General features: G+C 42.3%; 1 protein-coding gene across 1 annotated transcript in view; it reads right to left on the bottom strand.

The window, feature by feature from the left end:
* Nucleotides 1–19,173, bottom strand: part of PTPRG (protein tyrosine phosphatase receptor type G) — a 3,415,981-nt gene that overhangs the window by 1,644,861 nt on the left and 1,751,947 nt on the right. The window contains exon 4 of the mRNA XM_044077514.1: nt 13,850–13,998. Coding sequence (XP_043933449.1) covers nt 13,850–13,998 — 149 coding nt within the window. The remainder of the gene's footprint in view (nt 1–13,849; nt 13,999–19,173) is intronic.

Genomic DNA, 19,173 nt, shown 5'->3' with positions numbered 1-19,173 from the left:
AAGAATAAACTGAAACAGGCTGGTTTTCATATAATACTGAACGATTTATACCAATTAATTCCCTGAAGGATTTCTTGCCATCATACATGTTAGGTCTTCATTGACCACAGAGATGACTCAACAGCCAAATAAATAATCAGTGAAAGACAAAACAGGGTAGAAATCACAACTCAGGCATGTCTCCAGAAACACCAAGCTCATGATCCCTAACGCGTCTCCCTTTTTAAAAGTTGTTTACTACCAAAACTTGAATATACACTTCTCATTGTTCCATTAATCAGTTCTGACAAAGATAATGCAAAACAACTCCATAAAATCAGCAATTTATTATACCAGCAAAATCCAGAAGCCATCACTGCATCTGCCTTTGCAATACTAACATACTACCAGTCACAGGATCAGCAGCTGCTCTTCTCTTCAGCTACGTTACACAACTTTCACCCTTCACTTGCAAACCAGCTCCTTACTATCTCTCTATCAGAACGAGTTTCCTCTAAACCTTCTCCTGCCATCTAAAAACTCCATCCCTGCTGAAACTACATGAACACCCACCATTTCTGTTAATAAATCTTCCCTTAACAACCGCATGATGAAAAAAAAAAAAAACCTGCATGCAAGTATTTTACAGTTACATGTTAAATAACCCTAAAACCTTAGTGTTTATTCCCCCTTCTCTATAACCCACAATCCTGTAATATCAATTCTTCTAATACCTCTACTGAATCTACCCTTTTTACCAGCAGATCAGTTCACATAATGTACTACCAACATATATTTGTACAAGGTTCGGAGTTTGTGATTGTTTCATACAACAGAATATACACAGCTAAGACAAAGTCTGTAAGTTCTAGTATATGTTCATGCCCAAAACTGTTACCATAACAAGTCAGTGCTGCTGTTCCAATCTTCAAGTGTGCATTAACCACAGTTTCAGATCTTTAGCAGGTAACAGCATGCGTAGGTATTTCATACTGAACACAGACAGTGGTGTGGCTTAGATCATGGTTTAAGCTCACTGTTAAGAGACATCATAAATCAGTATTAGTATACGTGGCCTTTCCTGGAAAGCCCACAAAGCTAACTCTGCTATGGATAGCAGTGCCAAGATTTGTGGAGTTTATCCATCAGAGGCATTAGTTTTATAGGTTACATCAGATTCCAAATGACCATCACAATACAATGGGCATGTAACAATGAAGCAAGCCGTCACAGGAAGCAAAGCTGCCATGTACATATGCAGTAAGACTCTTACTTAATATTCAGTGGTCTAGTGTGAAACTCATATCAGTCCCTGCAACAAAAAAAGGCCGTCAAGCTCCATGGCATACAGGAATGCAGCATTTACTGCAACACTGATGAGCTGTGTTCAGTTTGACGCATGAGTGCTTTAGATGACAAAAAGACAAACAAAAAATGAAGAAGCACTGCCTACTTGCCTTTCTTGGGGGAGGGGATGTGGGGACATGCCAGAAACACTCCAAGGGTTGTAGACTCTGATGGAAACTGAAGCTGCTGACAGAGGCAGTAGTACAGAGGGGAAGTGGGGGCCAGTTGACAGGTGTGACATCGAATAGGTGAGGGGAGCTCCTTTAAGGTGCCACTACATACCCATCCATATCAAGTTAAGCAGCATGCTGAGGTGAAGTTATGGATCAGCTGAAGAAGACAGGGTTACAGTGGACAATGTCTAGTCAGATGGCTCTCATCACCTCACTGCCTCCTCATCATCACTAACTATCCCTCTTCTACTTTTAAGATGGGCTTATAATCTGGAAAGCTTGTAGTGCAAATGCAGAAGGAGAACAAAAACTGAGAAGTATCGACAAGTGTCAGATGGCCTAGCAAGTACAGGGACCCAAAAGAAAAAGATCATCAGTGAGGTTAATGTAGCTGGGTACTGTCACATGTGCTGTGAACTACGGTCATACATAATCAATGGGTGTTTACGCATCTGGAATGAGAGCACTCGAGAAGATTGAAATAATACTTAATCACAGAGCGATCCCTCTGCTAAGCCTAAGCATATTACCACACTTCTGCCTGGGACTTTTAGCAGCCCACAATCACCCTGGCTGCTTCTATTGGCAGTTGATGGTCTATTGTGCACTTACTTGCATTGATTGGCCATCTCTGTTGGTTGTTCATTTCTCGATCTCACTCTCCCCTTCTGTAAGGCCAATTCTTCATGTACATTAATATTTTACAATTGTTTGAAGTCCTAAAGGCATAGTCATACATTCGTCCTCCATTTCAATGAAGTGTCTTTATCACAGGCATAGTTATGATCAGGTGAAGGAGTCAGTCACCCCAGTTGCAAGGTCAAAGGGGACATGATCCGGAGATGCCAAGTGGTTGTTAGTGCACTACTAGATGAATGCTAATAGCGCATTTACAGTCAGGGCTGATGTGCTTCAGCTTTTCTTGCACTGTGTAAGATGCAGCAAGCTATTTGCTATATCTTTCAAAGAAAGAGCTTTTATTTCTGTCCTCAACTACATGACAGTTTTAATTATACTTTTTGAGGTCCACAAGTAAAAGAGGACAACCTTTTTTTGGCTCCCCAACCGAAAAGATGAGGGAGGACCAGATTGCAGATCAGCACAGGGCACCAGAACAGGTAAATATTGCTCTGGTTTTAATTGCCTCTGATAGCTGATCCTCTTTAACGACGGGAAGCACAACAGAATCACCCTATTAAGAGTTCCTACATACTCCCTCCAGCACTTCATCAAAAAATAGCAGAAACAAATGACTTAGGTATTTACTAAACCAACATTTTTGTAATTTAAAACTGTTAATGTATTCCAAATGATCTTAAACCTCGATTTGCAGCCTGTGTCCGTTATATGCATTAATACTTTTACATACTAGTAGCCTTTTGTGTACTACCATTAGATTAGCGGCTTTACTAGGAAACAGACACTTGGCAGAAATTCTAACTTTGTTCTTACATTTTCTTTGTGGGGTATCCTCTGCTAAGCTTTAGCACACTTCCACAGCTGTGTTTGGGGCTTTCAGTAGCCCTAACACATTTGTTCTTGGGGTTTTTAGTTAACACTTATCTTGGCCGCTTCTACTGGCAGTCAACAATCTAATGTGTGCACTGTTGTACTGACTGGCCCCTGCTGCAAGTTGTTCCAAACCACTTTGCTCACATCCCACCCCCAATTCTCCAGTCACACCCTGACTTATTACATTTATTTTCTTCTGTCCACACCTGCGTTTCACATCATCATAATTACTTCTTAAAGAAAACTCACAAATTCGAGCATTCAAAAATAGCAGCTCTTCCCACCTTCTAATACAAACACCTTCACAGGAAACTATCATCTCACCATTCCCTCCCTAACGTCTCTTCCTGTCTGAGGACCCTTCCACTACCCTCTCAGCAATGTATTAAAAACCCATTAAATATAATCTAGCCTGCTCACCATCACATTACAAAATGTACACAACCTTGTTCCTTATTACCACTCCTCCTCCTATCAACCACATTGTCTTCTCTCATATCTCACCCTTGTCCTTATCATAGGGTCATAGAGTCATAGGTGTGTGTACTAGGCTAATGGCCCTGGAGCTTTTACAAGCCTAGCCCACAGGATTACCCCGGAATTGTGCCACCCAACCTTAGTTCCCAGTGCTTCTGTTGAGTAAAGCCACTAGAGTGATCCCTGGGGTGAAGTTTCTATTTCCCATCCACTCATCAAGACTTCTTTTGAAGAGTGCCAGTGAGGTGCTCTGTTGACAAGCATGGGAAGTCTCTTCCATAGCATGGGCAGTCTCTGGGTTATGAACCTGTCCCCTCCAGCATGTTCTGTTGATTGTGATAATGAGGATGAAGTCTCTGGAGTGTGTGGTGCACAGGGATTGGGATTTTTTCAGATGTACCATTTCTAACAGAACTAGGTCAGACACGGCTTTGTAAGTCAAGCAGAAATTGTCTCTAAGTAGGTGATATGAGACACAGAATAGTTGGAGTTTTTTTAGTCTGCCCATACAGGACAAATGTTTAAGGCCTAGGATCCTCTTTGTGAGGTACTTTTGCGGCTTCTCCAGTTGTTGCAATGTTTAGTGAGGTACATGCCAAGTGGGGCATTGTACTTAATGATTGGCCTTATGAGGGAAGAGTAGAGGGAGACAATGACATCTTTCTTCCTGGATGCAAAACCCTTAGTAATGAGATGTGACACACAGAAAGACTTTCTGACAACAGTGGCAGTGTGGTGATCAAAAGAGAGGTTGCTGTAAACCTGTGTTCCCAGATCTGTTGTAACGCCTTCTGTGTTCAGTGTGGTAAGTCATGTAAACTGAGTTTTTCCCAAAGAGGATGACGACACGTTTTTTGGCATTGAGCTTAAGGCCGTGGTTCTGACACCAGTTCAACTACTACATCCTACTTACATCTCAATATCAGCCTTACAACATTGTCCCCTCCAATACACTCTCCTACAGTTACGTCTACATTTACTAGCACAACTCACACATAATTATCTTCCAACAAGCTAATCCTATACCTGCCCAAACATCATTACAAATTAGCTCCAGTTATACTCATTGCAGTAACACTGAATTCAACCCAGGGCCATCGCCTCTCTCCTACTTCCCAATAAATGCTCAAAGTACAAAACTGGCCAGATTAATGCCCTCATTGTCAACTCATAGTGTGTAATACCCTTACAAACAGAGCCTCCTAGACCATTCAACTCTCTGCTACTGATTTCCTTTCTCATTTCAGCAGCCTACCCAAACTCTTTACCTGCCAATCACATCTTACTTCTTCCTCCCCACTCTATCACCTTACACACCTCTCTATCATCATCTCTTCTACGTCAGACTATTCAGATCTAAAGACAATCTTCCTCTTTCTGAAAAAGTAAAACTTGGCAGCCCTCCTGGCAAAGACAATCCTTGACTACTCCCTTTCTCCACCCTCCATGCTTGTCAACTACTTCTGAGGGCAATTTCCCTAAAGAGAGGTGATGAGCACACTATCCGTCTTTGCCTCTCTAAGAGTTGCCTGATCCACTAATCAAACTCAGATCACCTGGCTGAAGTTGGGGCTTTGCCCTACACCATCGGAGTGGCTTTTCTTTACTCCCAATCTTAGTTACACTTCTGAAAATGATTCTCTGCTTGCAAATCACCAGTACAACATCTACCAAGTGCAACATGGCTTCTTGTCGGTTGAAGCACTTCACTCCCATTTGGACGTTCACAGATCACATTCTTCTAGGAATGGACAAAGGCCTGTTTACTGTAGCTATTTTTATCAACCTCATCAGAGCCTTTGAACTTGTGGATCCCGCCACCTGACAGAAACAGAAACTAGCTAAAAAGCTCTGCTCTAGTTCCAAAACAAACTCTCTCTCAAATCAGCATCAGTCCAATTCAGCTCCTCAACCATGCCCTCAAATCCCCTGCTTAAAGTCATTCCCCAAGGTGCAGTTTTGGCCCCCCACTCCTTTCTCCATCTAAATTCACCCCATCTCCCTCTCTTACTTTATCTAGATGACATGGTCTTATTCCAGTCCAGCAGCTCCCCTCCTTCTCTTCAACTTGACCTGCAGGCAAATTTCACTAACTTATTCAATGGATTAACGAAAAAATAAAATAAAGTTATATACTTACCATAATGCTAGGTCTGTGCTGTCTCATGACCCCAGTTCAAACTGTCCTCTCTCTTGGATAACCTCCGTATCCAATATTCTCTTTTCTGTCTGGATTCAACCTGTGCGACAGAGTCCCCAGCCACATAACCCCAAGGAAGTCTTGTAGAAAGATACAGGAGAAAGCGATGGAACCAAAAGAAACTCTGTACCTCGACTGAATGCACAACTTGTACTGGGGTGCAAACATATGAGGGCTCACCCAAGTAGCAGCTACACAAACATCATCAAACACAGCAATGGAGAAGAAAGCTGTAGTAGTAGCCATAGCTCAAGTAGACTGACCTTTTTGTTTACACTGTAAAGACTTTTCTTTCAAACTATACCCAAAAGAAATACAATCAGTTATCCACTTGGAGAGAGTAACCTTAGACACTTGCATGCCCAACTTGACCTTGGAAAAGGAGACAAACAACTGTTTAGACTTTCTGAAAGATCTGCTTATGTATGTCCAAGTAAAACCTCAATTGTCTATGTCAATCAAGACAATACAGCAAATATTCCCCCTAGTTGGAAAATTCAGGAAAGAACACTGGTAAGTGAATGGACTGATTCAAATTGTTCTCTGTAGCCACCTTAGGAATAAAGGAAGGATCAGTGCAGAGGGACACCCTTGTCTTTATGAAAAAACAAGCAAACAGGTACTGAAGAAAGGGCTTGCAGTTCTGACGTCCACTTGGCAGAAGTAACAGCCACAAAGAATAAGGTTTTCCAAGACAATAACTTCAAGTCAAACGAAGCAGAAGACTCAAAGGGGGGGGGGGGGTGCAGTCAGCATCTGAAGCATGAAAGGTAAATTCCAAGGAGGGACAGGTCTTGGACTACAGAACACAACAAAAAGTACATCTGAGGAAAGTCTTCGAAATTTTGAGAACAGCCAAAGGCATATCGCCCCTACCTATGTGGAAGTTAGAAACAGCTGCCAATTGCACCTTAACAGTAGGATAACTGGAACCGGAGTTAAACAAATTTGCTAGAAAATCCACAATAAGCTCCAAGGAGGATGAAAAAGGATCCAAACCCATAGAGGTAAGCCCAACAAGCAAAACATTTCCACATAGTTGCATACACCCTACGCGTAGACAATTTTTGAGAATAGGATACAGTACCCACTACTCTATCTCAGCGTTTGGGATATCTGGTTATCAAGGGAATTGGAGAAACCATGTGGCTGACTTTAGAGTGCGAAGGCTGGGGGGTCCAGACCCACAGGGTGAGAAATCAGATCTGGAATGAGATCCAGGACCCAAGATAGGACTTCTGAAGAGGCCAAAAAGGGGGAAACCAAACTTGACTGGGCCAAAAGGAGGAAATGAGGATTACTGTCACTGTGCAATGAACTGCCTTCTGAAGAAACTTTACTACCAGCAGGGTCCGGGGGAGCATATAGAAGACCTGGGGACCAACATACAGAATAGTGTCCATGGGTGAGACTGTCCCTGAGGAGTGACTGAGGCATAACAGCTGCTGAACTTAGTGTTAGATGGGGATGTGAACAGATCACCACACTGCGTGCCCCAGCACCGAAAAATCCAAACTGCGACTCTTGAACTCAAGGACCACTAGTGTGGAAAGAGGATGTCCCTGCTCAAACTTTCTGCCAATATGTAGGATCTCCCCAGGTTTGCTTTGCAAGTAGAAACCACTGAGATGAAATCACCTATTGCCAGACTCTCAATGCCTCCCAACAAACAAAACGGGATTGGACTCTTCCCATTTGTATAGATAGCAAACAAGAGGCATATCAGTTTGAACAGTCATTCCCTTGGGAAGAACTTCCTGAAAAGCCTGCAGTGATGTGAAGATCGGCCTTGGCAGTAGACCAGGTCCCCTGGACAGTCCTCCCTTCTAAATGCCTTCCCACCTGAGAAGAGAGGCATCTGTCATGACCGTGCCCAGAAGGGGGGAATGAATAGTCTCCCAGTGGAAAATGACTCCAACTACCATCTGTTCTGATTTTGACAAGACTTTGTCAATACAATGGGGAACTGAATTCCAATGGATGTGTCAAGTAAGACCATTGCACTACCAGTGTCCACTGCAGAACCCTCGTGTAGTACCCCATTATGGGAAGCAAACAGATGGCAGTCACCATGTGTCAAAGGATTCTGAGAATAAGATAACCCGGGTATTTATGGCAAGAAGGCATGGAGAAGGTTTGACCACACAGATCCAATACTAGAAACTGGGATTCTTGCAATCTGAGAAACTGTGTCCAAGGGCAGCCTAGGAACTCTATTCTTAGTACAGGGAGAAAGCTGGACATCAGATAGTTGATTGTGATTCCGAAGGAGCTGCAAAGCTTGAATAATGTATCCCTAGCTCTAGCTAAAGATACTCTTGTGGAGGTGGTTAGGAGCCAATCATCCAGGTAAGGAAAGACCTGGAACCCATCCAGCCTAAGACAGGCTGCCACGATTGCCATGCACTTGATGAACACCTGGGAAGCAGTGGTCAGACCAAAGGCCACTGTTTGGAACTGGTAATGACCGTCTCCCAGTGGGACAAGAAGAAGCCTCCTTGAATGCACGTCCTGGAGATCAATGGAGCACATCCAGTTGTCATTCATCAAGAGTGGCAAAATGGACTGCACCATGACCATCCTGAACTTGGTTTGTTTTACAAAATGATTCAACCTGCTCAACCAAAATGGGCCCGAGGTCCTTGTTTTTCTTTGAAACAAAACAAACAGGAAAAAAAAAACCTTGAATAGACCCCAGATCTACGTTAGTCTGGTGGGATCCTCTTGGATGACTCAATTTTTTTAAAAGGTTTTAAATTCTGATGGCCGTATCTTTTCTCTGATGGGTTAGCACATCTGGGAGATGTTTGAGATTTAAATTTGGAGTTTCCAAAAAATGGAAATGCACAGCCTCTGGATAAGACTACTAACATTCCTCCGGGTGTAGGGCCAAAAGACACCTGACCACCTTCAGAGATGGACACATTGGGCAACCTTTTGGGGTTACTGAAAGAGCCTCCCAGATTCTATGGAGCTCCCTTGCCATTACCCCACCACCACAGTGAGATCCCTCTGAAAGAGCTTTCTGAAAAGACTACTGCATTCCAAAAAAAGGTATTTTACATTCTCTTAGTTCTGAGAGAAAGTCCATTGAAGGGTAGCAAAACGCACTCCAATGGCAGACAGTATCATCTTGTCATCCTGTCCTGCTCACTCCTGGACAAAGTGTCCTTAAACTTAGGCCCAAAAAATGAAGAGCCATCACAGCGGATGTTAATAAAGGATGCTTATGAAGCAGTATTCAAAATTACACAGACTCATCCAAGCATGGTGACACACAGCAACACTGGTGCCAGCGACTTGCGATGCCTCATCAGCTGCATGGGCACATTAGTAATAGCCTGTAAAGTGGATATCTGAGTCCCTAAGGACTTCTGAGAGTCGAGAGTCTGCTGGGTCTTAACTACCCTTGACACTTTCGGAACAATGTCATGTTGAAGTCTGGTCAGGTGAGAGAGAGAGAGCTCAACGCCCTTAGTGTGAACACAGCTGAGGTGCAGGATTGCCTCCCCAACTGCTCCAATGTCCAAGATTCCCTATTTTGGCGGTGAAGTGAGCAACATGCTTCTGAGATTACCTTCTTAGTGGCAGCTGCTGCCACAACTGTATCCAAGGCCGGACCCTTACTCCAGTGTTGCAGGTCCTTGGAAGCAGTGAAAATCTTGTCTGGTGTCTTAGAGATCAGTTCCACTGTACTGAGCTCCTTCCATGCCTTCCAGGTCAATAATGGCATCTGGAAGGGGAATGACCAAAATGTTAATGGGCCCACCCGAATGCCTCCAAAAAAAATGACTGCGCTGTAGACAGGGCTTAGGCACACCAACCCCCATGCTGTCAAAGTAGCTTCAAAAGATTGCCAAAAAAGGCATCCTTGCAGGAGAAGTTAGGAGATCCCGCTCCTTCCTCAAGGTCAGTATCCTAGGTCAGGAGAATCCAGGTGCTTCTTCTTGCATCGCCTGTTGGCTGAAACTTCCTGTCCGGGAGAATCCAGGGGAATGGAAAAGACCAGGAGCATTGAAGGAATGGCAGACTGGAGACTACCACAGGCACAGATGCCAAAAAGCAAAGAATACCAGTTGCAGCTGACCATTTATTCCCCTGACAGCAGAACATCCTCTTCATGATGTTAAAGGCAGAAACTGAAGTAGGCCACCTGAGGAACTAGGATCTGAAAGTCCCAAGGACACGCTGGACTCCAGAACTGCTCCAACTTGCACCGATGCAAAGACTGGAGCGACACTATCAACAGCAGAGATCCCAAGTGGGAGGGGGCAATCCAAAACCAGAATCGATCTTGACTCGGATACATTGGTCACAATGTGTTGATTCCATTGTCCATTCATCTCCTTCATAGCCAGAGTAGAGGAAACCAAGGTAGGGGCAGGAGCTGCAATCAGCCAAGCTGTTGGAACCGACCCTAAGAGAGGAAAGGCAACCATCTCAGATAACCCCTGAACTATAGGACCAGAGAAAAGAAACCAATTTAGAGGAGACAACCCTTCAGACTGAGGGCCCAATGCCAAGGGAATCAGTCCTAACTGCATCTGTGCCTGTAAAAGAACCACCTCAACTGCTCCAGTTCTATGGGTCTTAGACTCCCAACCGTCTGGGAAAACCAACCCAATAAAGCCTCCAAAGGAGGCTTGAAGTCTCACCTACTGGCCAACAACTTCGACAACTGGATCCAAACTAGAGGTGATCAGATATAGGGCAGAGACGGGAATGACTCCAGCATGAACTCCCATGGAGTAGAAGAGGAGAAGGGCAAAAAAAGTCCTACCTGATGGTGCTCCCTTGGACAAGGAGGAGCTCGGGACACCAACAGTGGGAGACGGAGCCTTACCGCAACTGGCACTGAAGGTGATCAGGTCTGAGGTGCTGGAACCAATGACGGTGCCAAAACTGCCTGGGGAGCCAAGGGTCTTGGGAACTTTGGATCAGGTGGACCAGAAGAAGACAAGGATGAGGGGATCATTTTAGGACCCCACTGGAAGGTTTAGGGTCCTTCAAGCCTTGCTTGTGACACCAATCACACTTCTCTCCTTTGCTGGAAGAAGCCAAAGAACAGTTGCTGGCTGGCAATAGTCCTTTCACAATCAACTTGGCCTCACACTGATGGCATGAGTGCCAAAGCCCTCGCAAATGGCATAAGGAGATTTGAGATGGGAAGACCCCAAGACAGTACACACACCTGTCATGAGTGTCCTATGACTGGAGCTTATGACTACAAGCTATGGACTTTTTAAACACCTTCTTCATACTCAGAGACCTAACCACTAAAAAGTAACAAGAACAACCCCTAAAATCTAAAAACACATCAAACACTAACTACTAGGGAAACACAGAAGGCTGAAAAAGCCCATTAACTCAACAAAATCTAACCCTAAATCTACACTAACCTACTACAAAATAAAACAGGGTAAACTACAAAAAAACACATACGAGAAAAAAAGGGTAGAGGATAAAGTGACCTCTATCACACTCTAAAATATTAAAAAAGAGATACACTTATGTAGAGCAATCCACCAAGCTACTCGCCAGGAATGACGGCAAATGAGATCTGAGGTAATCTTGGTGAGCGAAGGATTATGGGTAGAGGAGGCAGAGCTTGGTGGGCTGAAGTCTTTGGAATTTGGCCAGACTCTGATCCAAGTCAGATCTGATATCTCACAGGCTGAATCCAGATGGAAGACTGTAGTACCATAACTGAAATTGTCAACATCAAATGTCTTTGGATTTGATTTGTCCCATCCTTAATCTTCCATATCCATCTAGAAAACGCACAGAAAAAGATAAACTCTCTCTTATTCTAGACTAAAAGAAGCTCTCCACTCCTTTCTATATCCACTAGATATGCCACAGGAAAGAGAATCTTACTTGCTCAACTAGAATATGGACTCCTCCTTATTGCTGCAGCTTCTAAAATAAACACATAATTCCACCATTCACACTTTATCATATTCCATCTGCAAGTTCATGCCTTACTCTCCTAAAAATGAATCCCGCTGTACATTAGAAAAAGCTAACCGGCTCACAGCCAAAGAATGCTCTGACTTTGTCTTGTCTTACAGTTGTTCATGCTTCTCAACAAAGACATTTTATCTCCTTTAGCCTGCAAACTAATTCAGGATGCACAATCTAAGCGGCCTTAGCCATTCATGTCCTCTGCTCCAAGCCTCCCAAACCACTAACCATGCCTTCTCTTTCTTGGTCCCAAACTATGGAGTTCACTCCCTCCTAACTTAAAGACCACCCCACATACTCTACAGTCTGTGCACACCTGAAAGCCCATCGCAAGTCTCAAGGTAAGTGTAAATGCTGTCTTTGGCCATATTACCTACACACCTCCAACCACTATCATTCCCGTTAGCTCTACTCTCTTCATCCTAAATGTCTGAATAAAAGTCATCTCTTCTCCTGGCACTTATCAAAACCTGCTGCTGTTATAAGTGCTCAAAGCACTCCTTTCATCAAGTATATATTATTAATTGTACTACTTCTTACATCTTAGTATGTGACTTATTTTGTTTACAATGTCATGTTTGTAATTATTTTTTTTGTACTCCCGGGCTGAGACAGAAACAGGTCCTTTTGGATTGTTACTCTACTCCAATTAACAAATTCAAAATAAATAAAAATAATAAACTTTTACAGAATACCGTTAAGAAATGTGTATACATTAAATGATTAAATGTGCTAGTCCACAAACAATTTGTGTCATATGTGCTTACAAACATCCCAATTCCTTGTGTCCAACCGTAGTGCTTAAATTCCTGTGCTAGTCCACAAACAATTTGTGTCATATGTGCTTACAAACATCCCAATTCCTTGTGTCCAACCGTAGTGCTTAAATTCCTTTCACATCAAGAGTGTCTTCATTTTGCATCGTAAAAGCGAAGCTTTTATTGCTCAAACAGAATACATCATCCAATACAAAAGATTTTTAAAGCAGAAAAGCAAAATAATTTTAAGTACAAAAAAAAAAAAAAAAAAAAAAACATGCATATTGGCTCTGTTCTTTTCATGGTGTTCTGTATTTTCACATTAACTTCAAAATGGTCATGTCACAAGACAAAGCTTGAAAGGTCTGCACCCACCAAGAGAGGGTCTACATTCCTGTTGGAAAGTCATAAAACAAATGACCTTAAGAAGGCATTAATTTAATATAACAAGTAATGCTATCACAAAAGCATGGGTCCAGATGGTCATTAAAAAATACAGCTAGTAGCACTGGTAGGCCTACCAAAAGGCACATCTGTTACAAAAACGGGGGGAAGAAACATGAACAAGAATGCACAACATTGTATCTGACATTTCTAATTAGTTTATGCATTCAATTTGTCCATGACAGCTGAACATTAATCACACATTTTTTTCTGAAAGCATGCCTACATTTTATTTGCAAATTGTGCACGGAATACTGTTTCGTATGCATACCCTAGGGGTGAGCTCTGGTTCACACAGACTCTAGTGCTCTCAAATCCACATTCTGCATCTGGTTTTCCAATTAAGTTCAGAGAGCATTTGCCTTGTAATGCATTGACATTCATGTGAAAGCTACAACTCGAACTTTGAGCAGCCAAAGGGCAATCGGCCAAAGTCAACAATGACAGAAATGAAGAAAGGAAAAACTATCCAAAAGAAAAGCCGTCTCGATCATATTTTATGAAGTTCCTGTACATACCAATAATATTAAGAGTAACTTGCTGGCAGAGATAACATTTAAAGTTGTCAGGTCAGCACAACAGTTCAAATAAATGGAAAAATCTGCCACACACTAATCAATATGTTAGATAAAAGCTTGTCTTTTTACATTAAAAAATTGCTTTCAATCGCAGTTTTAACCTACAAAAATCAGGAGACCTCTAACAACAGGCATCAAAGTTACGTTTACTAAATGGTTGTGGAGGGGAGGCGGCGTTCTGCTTTTGAAGTGCCTAAGAATGCTGAATTTGTTACCCCTGTACATCACAGCTTGACAGAGTTCTGCGGTGCCCTGTGCGTGACTGGGGATCCATTAGACTAACACGGAGTGTGTCCGACTTTGTCAGTTTCCCTCCTCAGTGCTGTCACATACTTAACCACTGCAGCCTAGCCCTCACAAGAACCAGGTCAAAACATGCTCATCCATCTTTATTGTTAAATTCATTTTTTTCCTCACCTCAACTGGGAATCTCTCGCCGTTGATGCTGTGCTCAGAACCAGCTGAAGCATTACTCTGACCCCAATGGAACTCAACTTTTTCTGCCTTAAACCTTCCTGGCAAGCCAGCGCCACTGACGAAATAATCATCCTTCAGGAGAATAGCAACTACAAGGAGTAAAATCAGAAATAAAGTGTTTTAGTATTTTCAGTAGAAATATTCACTTCAGTGAAGCAATATAACTTTAATTTTATACAACATTCTTCATAGCTAATTATGAGTGATTGCATATATAAACAAAATTTATGGATATTCATCATATGGCTGGAACTTTTAGAAGAGTTCCACTTACTATAACAGTTAGGGCTGACACCACAGATAAAAGGTTTGCTCGACATAAAACACTTTCACAATCTGCCGAACTCACATCTCTTAAATCCAGTAACGTAGTAAGCATGAGGAAGACTGCAACTCAGGATCAAGCGACAGATAAAAGGAAAAGTGAAAGTGCAGCAGAGGGCAGGATCGGTTCTGGAGCCAAAGCTCATGTTATGGCTTCACAATTACTGTGTACATTTAACTTTTGTATCTGATATCAAACAGCTCTGGTTGCTGGGACAGTTAGGAGAGATTATTATACTCTGACTTGCATGATGCTGTCCCTATGGAAATAGCGCCAACAGAAGACCTGGACACCTAGAAGCAACATCAGTCCATCTTGTACTGAAACTAACATACTAACAGTGTTCAGATACAATAACAGCAGTTGTGCAAATGCAATCACAAAGCCTACTATGGAAGATGGCAGTGGGTGTAGAGACAGCTCTGGTGTAACAGACACTTGGACATCCTTGATAGCCATATGAAAAGGCAGCCCCATTCTACCGCCACACCCTGCAATGAATGAAACAAAACACTGACCACCTTTTTATAATACTATAGGGTCCTCCACACCCTGCAATGAAAGAAACAAAACACCGGCCACCCTTTCTAATAGTACAACTCCTCCACACCCTGCAATAAATGAAACAAAACACTGACCACTCTCTGTCCTTGATTTACAGTAATGTGAGAATATGACTGACTGCTGTACTGACTAGTCTGAATTGATCTTAAAAGCTTTCTTAGACATTAAGTAAGGGGTAGTATGCAATGGGAACTCATTCTTTGTGAAAAGCAAAACAAAACAATGCAACACAAATAAGTTCTAAAGTCCTGAGATTTGTCTGCTTGAAGAAATTATTGTTAGGAGTATTTCTCATGATAAAAAAAAATTACATCTGTCAAATCAGCAGGCTCTAAGAAACAATGAGCTTTTCACACACAAAATATATGCTCCAAGGGATCTCTAACCTGAGATCAAACAAAAAGGAGAAAGGCAGTACAGACCTTAAGGTCTGCAACAAGCTAGGAAACCTGGGCAATATGAAAATTAGAAACAGCTAGCCTGTCTCTGAGTTGGGGGAGAGATGGGGCCCCAACTGTGAACCAGGTTGTGAAGATAGATGAAGGCTGCCAGCCTAGCCAGATAGAATTTTGGAGATAATTCTGTCATCTGTAAATATTAAACCACAGACTTGTTGCCTTAAATGGTAAAAATAGTGTTAAATGTGGAATTGGAAAAATGTAACAGTGCACTCTACTAAAGCACGTTGTGACCCTTTGATGTTAGGACTCGGAGCAGTGAGTCTAGAGTGGGGCATCCTGCCTATTGTTTTAAGGCCAGAGTTAATGGCCAGAATTTGCATGCATAAATGTCCTTTATTGCTCTGGTTTCTGCCCAGAGGTGAAGAATGTAAATGTAGTTTGAATGATGTAATGTGAACCAGGAATGTGATTTTAAAAACAGAATCAGAGAGTATTAAGCATTTTTGTCTTGACCATCCAACTTTCCAGCACTGTCTTGCTCTATATGCAAGTTTATCTTAGAATTGTGTTTTCTCTTAGAAATAGTTAGAAACTAGATTAGACTAAGTGTTTTTCTGTGATGTCAGAACTGTACTACTAAATTATTTTAAGTATTTCTCTGTGATCTCTGAACTCTTGACTAGCACTGTGTAGTAAAAGCATTGTCTTGTGTTTTGACTACTTATTAAATATTTTTAAACCCTTTCAACTGTGGCTGTTTTTGTAGAGATAATTTAAGCTCTTTAGAGTACTTGCATGCCTTTGGTAAAATTGTACGAAGCCACTGCAATACCTTTAGCCATGGGCTATACTACCAAGTGGATAATAATATTGCACAGTAATAATTGGACACCCTTTTAAGGGCCTTTGAGTACCTGATAAATATTACCGCGTGGTGGCAGCTGGTACTACCGTATAGTCTGGGAAAACAGGGCACAGCTGGAGAGCCTGTGCCAGCCTTCCCCAGGATTGTCTGTGTGGTTGTATAAAGTCTTCTCAAAGTGTGTGTGTGTCAGCTACTTGGGCAGGGACATGAAGCACTGTTTGGACAGAAAGGGTGCTGGAGGTTTTTGCTTGCCCACTAGGCTGAGCTCTGGACCCTATAGCTGTGCCAGTGAGGAGTCTTATTGGGGACATGGAGAGCAAGGGAGTGACCAGCCCCAGACTGACTGTGATCTTTGTGTGCTCTTAAGGGAAATTGCACTTTACTGTGTGCATTTGTTATCCTTTCCTCTTATATGAGATGCCCCTCACTGGTGTTAGTGATGAGGATTGAGACTCTGACTGCTGGGCCAGGGCACGGGCATCACACAGGTGACCAAGGATGATTACTGGCCTCGGTAATGAAGAAGCCAAGGAGGGAGAGAGAGAGAGTAGTGAAAAGGGCTGGTATATTCACCTCTCCCATGGGGGAGGGGGGTTGTGAGTGTTCAGGGGGATGCAGTGTCTCTAGTGGAGAATGGGGAAATGGGCACCTGTGCTTGAGAACTGGATGTCAGAGCTAATGCTATCAACACTCCTTGCAGAAGTGAGGAATGACCAGTACAAACAGCCCAAAGTTCACCCCCTTTATTCATGTAAATAGAGTATACACAGGACACATAAGGCTCAAGGTAAAAATCCACAAAGTACCCATGATGGTTACTTAAATCATGGCTCCTCCTGGTTAACCCTTATCCTAATTACTGGGAATCGGTCAACTAGCTAGGAAGAGGGCTGATGATCATCAGGCAATGGGGGTAAAAAATGCAAAAGATAAATAAATAAAAAATTAGAAACTGTTGTCAAATGGACTTTGATGGAAGACGTAAAGAAAATGGATCTGTGTTTCTATATGGTATTCACATGTAAACTGCTTCTAATTTCCTCTACCTTTGGGAAGATGTAATTATCTATACCACACACACCAAAAATTCACCAAACCAACCCACCAGTGTAACTGAAAGAACTGGAGAGCTGACTGAACTTTCCTAAAGAAGAATATTAGCAACTGCTTACCACATGGGAAGCAGAAATGGGAAAGCTTAGAATTATGCTTGAAAGCATGGGAACCCAAATCTGTCTGAGCAGGTAAGCAGTCAGGATTACTGCTGCCTTTGACATTTTAGTGTTAAAAATAATTTTTGCTACCAGAGGAACAACAGGAAAAGCATCGAACAGACCTCTAGCCAGTCCTGACCAATATGAAAATTAGAAACAGTTAGCTTCTCCCCGTGGTGCAGAGGGACAGAGTCCTGATAGCTACTCAGGTGACCAGGTTCAACTGAAGGTCCCAGAACAGAGGAGACAGGCAGAGAGGGTAGAATAGTGAAGGGGCAGATAGTCACCTGGCTGGATTAATAGCAGTTTTCTTTGATGATTTGCGTATAATGTTCAAGAAAAACCCAATCTGAGAGCATTTGCCCTTTGTGAAAAGGGACTAAGAGTCCAGAGCAATGGTTCTGGAATAGACAGAAATGAACTATAGTGAAGAAAGACCTTGAAGTAAAGTGGAAAATTATTTCTGTAAGAGGAATCCACAGAGAGAGACAGAGAGAGAGAAAACAAAAGAGATTAATTCCCAACAATACAAGAATAATCCAAAGGTAACTGCTGTACATTTAACTAAACCACAAGACCTTGTTTTGCTTGGAAGAACCTGCATTATTTGAAAATATACAGAATAATTTGCACTATTTGTATAAAGACTTGTGGTTTCAACTGCATTACAGATGCATGCATGCATACATGAATGCGTGCGCACACACACACACACACACACATACTTGTGTTTGTATATTCATGGTTTCGGACAATTTATTTAACATAGGTAACGTAAAGCAGTAATGTTGTTGTTGTGTCTTTCGGCTTTTCCCGGTTAGGGGTCGCCACAGCGGAACTCCGGTCCGCTAATGATTGGCAGCAGATTTTTTACATGCTGAGTTGCCGGCCCTGACGCACAACCTTCAATGAAGGTACGCCCACGCATGTCTCCACACAGAAGATGCTCTAGCTGAGAATCGAACAGGACAACGTACGTCTTACTGTGAGGCAACAACGCCATCACAGCACCACCACCGCAGATCGTAAAGCAGTAATAATGAAAAAAACCTCTGTAAACATAACTGGAAAGAACATTGTTCTGCACTTGGGCAAGTACACAGTCTTATGTATTCCAATTTTTTCAATGTAAAGCAGTAATACTGAATGAAAAAATTGGAATACATAAGACTGTGTACTTGCCCAAGTGCAGAACAATGTTAGTGCTTTTTTCCAGTCATGTTTACAGAGGCAGTGCTTTGGTGTTGCAGTCAGCATACACGGAAAATACTAATTTCAGATTGCTACTGGTATTCTGATTTCAACATTTTTAAGCGTTAACATTTTGATTATTTAACATTTTAAAATCAATATGGCTCTCAGTACATCTATGTTCAGTAAACTGTCAAACATGCATGCATGCATGCAGGTATTGTAATCAAAAAAACACAAAGGAGGCAAAGCCCTCAGGTGTGGTGCACTTTATTTACAGTGAACAGATAAACAAAATCAAAACTTCACTTCCTGGTAATACAATACCACGTACTACATTCCTCTCAGGTTTCTATCTCTAGCAAACTGCTCAAAGGTTCACTGCTAAAGTCCGGGTATATCCTCACTTGGTCTTCAGTGATCTTTCCTGGTACTCCTCAGTCATGTTTTCTTAAGCAAATCCTTCAGCGGTTGAAAAAATAAATGTCTTTACTTCTGGCAGTGTTCTCCCTCTGCAGTGGGGAGTTGCAAGTTACAGCTCTGTCTGCTAACATTGCCAGACCAAGTGTTTACAACTAGTGTCTGCTACAGTCTACCAGCTCAAATATGATCACAAACTGGAACTACATTTCACTGTATACAAACACCCATTCGACTATACCTTACATAAGGTATTTTCATACAAAAAGCAGTACTTTACAAGG

Source organism: Protopterus annectens, chromosome 7.part0 (assembly GCF_019279795.1).
Source record: "Protopterus annectens isolate FY-2018-M chromosome 7.part0, PAN1.0, whole genome shotgun sequence".
Taxonomy (NCBI): Eukaryota; Metazoa; Chordata; order Ceratodontiformes; family Protopteridae; genus Protopterus; species Protopterus annectens.
The sequence above is the reverse complement of the archived record's forward strand: the minus strand, read 5'-3'. Positions and strand labels throughout refer to the sequence as shown.